This window comes from Nematostella vectensis, chromosome 1 (genome assembly GCF_932526225.1).
Source record: "Nematostella vectensis chromosome 1, jaNemVect1.1, whole genome shotgun sequence".
Taxonomy (NCBI): Eukaryota; Metazoa; Cnidaria; class Anthozoa; order Actiniaria; family Edwardsiidae; genus Nematostella; species Nematostella vectensis.
In genome coordinates, this window is record NC_064034.1 from 4,605,778 (window position 1) to 4,612,402 (window position 6,625).

General features: G+C 40.7%; 1 protein-coding gene across 1 annotated transcript; it reads right to left on the bottom strand.

The window, feature by feature from the left end:
• Positions 1 to 622: 622 nt before the first annotated feature.
• On the bottom strand, positions 623 to 6,621 carry LOC5517141 (GATOR complex protein NPRL2). The gene is made up of 12 exons (XM_032387231.2): positions 6,450 to 6,621; positions 6,256 to 6,347; positions 5,237 to 5,405; positions 4,839 to 4,947; positions 4,355 to 4,491; positions 3,270 to 3,367; positions 2,987 to 3,023; positions 2,811 to 2,904; positions 2,267 to 2,384; positions 1,744 to 1,908; positions 1,135 to 1,181; positions 623 to 1,051 (listed from the first exon to the last, which is right to left on the bottom strand). The coding sequence occupies exons 1-12, from the start codon at positions 6,519 to 6,521 to the stop codon at positions 984 to 986; spliced, it is 1,206 nt and encodes a 401-aa protein (XP_032243122.2). The 5' UTR covers positions 6,522 to 6,621; the 3' UTR covers positions 623 to 983.
• Positions 6,622 to 6,625: the final 4 nt, after the last annotated feature.

Here is a 6,625-nt window from a genome sequence, read left to right on the forward strand (position 1 = left end):
TTATTATATTATTATTATTGTTGTTGTTGTTATTATTATTATTATTATTATTATTATTATTATTATTATTATTATTATTACTATTAATGGATGATAGAAAGAATAATGCTTTTTTGAGTGTTTAAAAATGTAAAAAAAATATTATTATTATTATTATTATTATTATTATTTCATGGCGATGATTGGGGAAAAAATGAAAATTCCGATAAACAATATTATTTTATTATTCAGTTGATAACAACAATATATAATAACATTAGTCTGTTTTTTATTATCAATTTCACAAATAGAGAAAATTTATGTTAAGACCGGGCATGCTTTTTAGACCCCATAGACTACGAAAGCAAACCAAAATTTGGGGTGTGACACTTTTTCGAAGAAGGGGGGTAACCCTTTTTCGAGGGGGAAGCAGAGATAGTCATTAACCTTTTTACCCTGTAAGTCCCCCAAACGTCCTAGAAATAAATCTTTAGAACGTCATTCAAACTAAAGGATCCATCCAGGAAATATATGATCTTCAAACTATCATTAGCACGAAAAATTATTTTGGACAATTTGATTTTTTTTTCAAAGTATGTCGAAGTAAACACAGGAATACCGAGCTATACGTATAAAGACAAGCAGCAAACAAGTCACTTTTATTGGGCTCCGTCAGGTCTCATTTTAAATCCATGTAAAGCCAGTCGCCATTCTCGGCACCTTTTCTATGCCAACATTGAATCATGGCAATGAAGCATCCTCTGCTATGCTCATAAAATATTTGTTCCTAACTTCACCACCAAAAATTTCCCGGTCCAAGAAATATAGCGAGGGTCATAGTCGTAGTCGTAATATATGAAGGTAATGTTTCACTCTTCTCATAATTTTGCTGGAAAGTAGCAAGGAGTGAATGAATTAAATCCAAACCCTGAGACCCTGTGTGATGTTTACTAGGTCTCGTGCTATCACGGCAGGTGGGCACTTCGCGTGAAGTCTGAGCGAGCTCACTTCCACACGACCACGACGTTTGGGTCGTTCTCGATGACGTCATCTAATTCTTGGAACGACAGGCCTGCGATACATATAGCGAGGGAGGCGTCAGTTATAGAGGCAACTCTGATCCATCGGTATATCTTTTTTAAAAAAGAGACCTACCTGTTTTGCAGCAAATCTCGTCGAAACTGTGTTTTCCGTTCAACCACCTAACGAGTACAAGAAAATGTCACCGAACGTACCGAACGTGTGCCGAGTATTTCGGCGCTACGACCACCCACGAGGTCTAAAGGCTGATTTAGACAGCACGTTTTAGTCGTGTGCGACCACGACATGTCTTAGCCTTGAATAACATACTACGACTTTTGTGGCCGAAATTCCTAGCGGCGTCGTAGACTGCTTTACACTCTATGACTCGAGTTGTAGATGTGTTGCGGGCCATTCGCGTACGACTAAATCATGTCGTCTAAATCAGCCTTGAAGCATGACGCTAAAATAGCCGAAGATTACGCAACAAAGAAATTAGCGTAATGAAAAAGCTTGAAGGGTACAGCTTGAAGGGTACAGCTTGAAGGGTACAGCTTGAAGGGTACAGCTTGAAGGGTACAGCTTGAAGGGTACAGCTTGAAGGGTACAGTTATCGCTCTTTTGACAGTATGTGATTGAATAGTCTCAAGCTAGGCGTCGTCGTCACAGTAGACGGCGTTTGAGCCACTCAAGCTTGTCCCTGGCCTCCCCGAAATGGAAGATGCGCAAAAAGTATTCACTCACTTTTTCAGGACCTTGTTTATGCTCCCTTCGCCACCGAGCCACCGTGATCGGCTGGCTCTGGAAAACGGCCTCTGCCCAGTCTCTGTTCGCCTCGTGCCGAGAAAGACTGGGAACTTGTGAAGGCGACGGATAAAACCCTTCATCATTCCGAACTGAATCAGGCGCCTGAGGAGAGATCCCAGAGGAGATCAAGTGACTATGAATGGAAATAAGATGTAATTATGGTTGTTGATAACTTGTAGGCGCGTCGAAATGGAAGAAATCCAGGTGATAAGCTAGAAATACTCTTTAAAATAAAGATTGGCCACACAGGACCACCGAAACAGACCAGAAACTTGTCTTCCACAAAAAAAGTGACTTTCACGAGACACGGGGAGCGGCCCTGTTTAAATGTCTGAGCTGTTTTATTTTCCGAGGGGTCGCAATTCTCTTAAAAAAGTCATGGTAATTGTAAATGCAAACACATTGCTCTGAATATGGAGCAAAATAGTTTGGTCAGTGTCTTTTTATCATGTTAACTCACCTTTCATCTATTCTTAATTTGTAGGGGTGGTAGCGATAACACAAATCCCTTACGGTTACCCCGGGAGTCAGACCGGAATACAGCTGGAAAATGTCATGAAACGTGGGTAACACGCAGCCTGGGAAAACAATCATGAGATTTACATTATGTTAACAGGGAAAACCCCGTAAACCCACGGCAAGTAACTACTTTGTTAGAGGTAGCTCAGGTACAACATATTGGCAGTAATTTGATGGTCGTCCCTGAACTTTGATCATTTCTATTTATTTCTATTTCCATATTTTCCCTCAGTTAAAAGTGAATCACAATTTAGTGTATTATTTTTCCATATTTTTTTTTAGAACTGGTCACTTGGTCACACAAAGTCGTTTTGCAGGTTGTAGTTCGGAAATGATTATCACTTTTCTCCAACATTATAAATCCTAGCCAAGTCCCTGGAGTTCTTTTCGGATTTTCTGTGTGGTGTTTTTGGTTTCCCTCACAGGAATCCCAAACAGAGCGCCAGGGACCAGATCCTTAGCTTTTAGGTTCCGCATTCACAGACCTGTCTTGGCAGAATAATGTATGCACTCCTCCTGAATCTGTCTATCTGTGTAGAGAGCATGGATCTCTGGAGTGGTGATGTACACGTTCGAATACTGCAATAAGAAAAGATCATCTTGAAAAATAATAGTTGATAAAGTTAAAATAGCCTGATTGGCAAACTAAATTTACAAGTACCTGAAATATTGATATTAGTTTGACAACATCATAGTACCTGCAACAATTATACCGGGTAAGTGAACAATCATATGATATTGATTCATGAATGTGGCTCAAGGTGTAAGGAGAGCAGTGATGAAAGGGGTATCTAATGCTCAGAAAAAAAAACAGGTTCTTTCATACCCCTTTAGCTTTTAGGTCTGGCTTATTGAGAAATATGTGGTCTCAGTATAAAGTGGATAAATGAAAATGTAACAAGTTGTGAACAGCGATGAGAACATGGAGCAATCTTTATACTCACACAAGGCTTTGTATGCACATTCTTACAAGGCTGGGGTCAATGTCTGCCGCATTTGCTATTCTCAAGACGTGGTTGAATCCATCAATGTAAGGTAGTATCTGGAGTACAAGATAGTAGAATCCTATAATCTAAATATGACAACCCCATTGCCTGGGCCATGGAAAAACACTGAGGGATGGGGGATGGAGGAAAACATAATAAATAAAGGTAGTTTAGTAGAATATGGAGATATCAGAAATTGTGAGGTCCCTACCCCTGCAATAGTTCAGTATATCAAGCCAGCCCCTTCCCTCAACAACCCGCTTAGAAAGGGTGATGTAATCTCACCTGTTGTGTCCAACTCAGAAAGGGTGGAGTGATCTCACCTGTTGTGTCCTATTAATAAAGGTTGACCTGATCTCACCTGTTGTATCCAACTCAAGAAGGGTGACATAATCTTACCTGTCGTATCCCACTGACCTGATCTCACCTGTTGTGTCCCACTAAGAAAGGTTGACCTGATCTCACCTGTTGTGTTCCACTAAGAAAGGTTGACCTGATTTCACCTTTCGTATCCCACTCAGAAAGGGTGAGGTGATCTCACCTGTTGTATCCAACTCAAGAAGGGTGACATAATCTTACCTGTCGTATCCCACTAACCTGATCTCACCTGTTGTGTCCCACTAAGAAAGGTTGACCTGATCCCACCTGTTGTATCCAACTCAAGAAGGGTGACATAATCTTACCTGTCGTATCCCACTGACCTGATCTCACCTGTTGTGTTCCACTAAGAAAGGTTGACCTGATCTCACCTGTTGTGTTCCACTAAGAAAGGTTGACCTGATTTCACCTTTCGTATCCCACTCAGAAAGGGTGAGGTGATCTCACCTGTTGTATCCAACTCAAGAAGGGTGACATAATCTTACCTGTCGTATCCCACTAACCTGATCTCACCTGTTGTGTCCCACTAAGAAAGGTTGACCTGATCTCACCTGTTGTGTCCCACTAAGAAAGGTTGACCTGATCTCACCTGTTGTGTCCCACTAAGAAAGGTTGACCTGATCTCACCTGTTGTGTCCCACTAAGAAAGGTTGACCTGATCTCACCTGTTGTGTTGTGATGTCCCACTCAGGAAGTGTCCATGCACTCTTGTCCCAGATGAAGATGGGGACCTGGTGATCCAAGACAGAACCTGGCTCTCTGCTAGGAATGATGGGCTTCAAGTGAATAGTATTGGCCTCATCTTAAGTCAAGAGAAAAACCTGTTAATTTTTCAGCCTCCTGAAGCACTATTATTCAAATTGTGCCCCAAGTGTGGTAAGTAGAGCATACATAACCCCTACTATATGGGCCTTTGCCACACCTGAAACTACTCAGACAACTTTTACTACCTACCTGGCTACCCTAGTCTCCTGCGCAGCCGTCCTTAGTGTCAGTCTTGAATTGGCTACCCCTCACCTTCTAAATTCAACTCCCACTAGGAATGGACAACTACTTTGGTACTAGTCTGGTAACTGGGTTCTTAGTTAGCCCTTTCTCCCCCTTTTCAACTTTGCCCTCTTGACAATGTCAATACTCAACAAGTATTACCAATTGCAATGGTGCATTTTCCAGCACTAATTAGCTGATGTCTTGCACTGGATAGAATGGTAGGAAGGGTCTCCTTGGTCTCATCTTTGGACAGAAAGCCATCTTCAAGCTGCAAAATAAAACAGAATGGCATATCCCTTACCATCATACAATATGTATTATCAATCATTACTTAAAAGTGAAAGATCGGGCCAAAGCTTGAGGTATGTTTGGGGAGACCTCCCTTCATATTGGCCTAAATAGATCCTTTTCATGTACATATATAATTAATGTACTTATTAAGTAAAATTAGTAAAACATACCCCTTTCCCCTTTTCCTGTGTTTGAGCTCATTATAAAGCAAGGTCATTTTCTAGCTGATTGAGCCATTGTGTATGTGTACTATATGTTCGTTTTACCTCTAATGTTGTGAGGTACTCTGCTAGCTTCTTAACAACATTCTCATAACAGACTGTGTCTGGATTCTCAGTGAAAACGAAGCAGACATTGAAGAGCAGTGCATTGCGTGAGTACTTGGCATTCTCAATGCTGATGGGACAACCCATAAACTTGTGCCCAAGTGCATTTCTGAAATAAACAGGACACAAAAGACATAAACAACTCAATATAGTCAACCATGTTAACAGAAATTCCCTACTGGCAGCTTTACCTTACCTCACGAATGGACTGGGGGGGGGGGGGAAACTTCCAGAAAAACAGATGGGGGTGCTCGACAGCAAAATCAATTTTAACCCTAAGGAGTAGCAACAAGGGCAACAACAATTCTTACCCCTAAGAGATACCACATTGGGAGTGGTCGAAGGAATTTTTAACCCTAAGAAATTGCATTAAAAAACAAAGATAGTTTCACACCTAGATGTGATTTCTCCTGTAAACTTTGGTTGACGTTTCCTACTTAGCATGCTTGAACAACGCCCATATTAATTGGCTGACGGATCCTGTATTGTTATGTCACTGACAATAAAGCCGGAAGTATCAACCGATCAGTTGACTTGTGGTTTATTGTGAAAACGCATTTCAAGCAATTGGGCCACCATTTAGCGTGATACACCCTAAAAGAAAGCAGAATCGGAAAAATCCTCCTCCCGGGCATGAAACCCCTAAAAAATAGCAGAATTGGAAAAAATCCTAAAACATCCCCTAAGAGGTAGCAAGTGGTAAGAATTTTATACCCTAAAAGATAGGTCTAGCACCTGCATCTACTTTTCTGAAGAGTCAACTTCCCCCGGGAAATAGTGGTATTCATCTATTTCCAAATGTTATACTAATGAAAAAGGTAACAAGGCTTGAAACAAGAAATTAAATATTATTTAATATTGCTAGAAGTCTGGAGAAGAGGGAGTCGATGTCAGAACAAGCCTCAAAGGGTAGGGGGGTACGTGATGTGTATGCTTTAAAATCATATACACACACTTACACAGTTATCAACTTCCTCTGTAGCTCTGGTTTCGGAATTATGTAATCAGCTACACAATCAAACTCTTCTTTGGATATAAAATCCTCAGGGCTCTGGAAATAATAAAATCTTCTTATTCAATATTACTTCACTTCTTCGTTAGGGCAATAGTACTTATAGTATAACACAACAAAACGAATAAACTACATAAATACCTGGTAAACGATCTTCGGCCCAGCGACCGGATGGAATTCACAGAAAAGTATGCAGTCTATCTGTGGTCTCATGGCATTCAAATACGGAAAGCATTGATACAAATGACCAACATTTCAAAGTGAACAAATACGTCTAGCCGCCATGTTGATTTAATCAGCAGTACCCTCTCTTTTGA

What these genes read in the sequence shown, in the direction of transcription:
- LOC5517141 (XM_032387231.2), bottom strand. Translation starts at nt 6,521, where the DNA reads ATGAGACCACAGATAGACTGCATACTTTTCTGTGAATTCCATCCGGTC. An exon ending in AAAATGCACCATTGCAATTG is followed by an intron (nt 4,492 to 4,838) that starts GTAATACTTGTT and finishes TCTTGACTTAAG; the next exon opens with ATGAGGCCAATACTATTCAC. An exon ending in ATAAACAAGGTCCTGAAAAA is followed by an intron (nt 1,182 to 1,743) that starts GTGAGTGAATAC and finishes TGTACTCGTTAG; the next exon opens with GTGGTTGAACGGAAAACACA.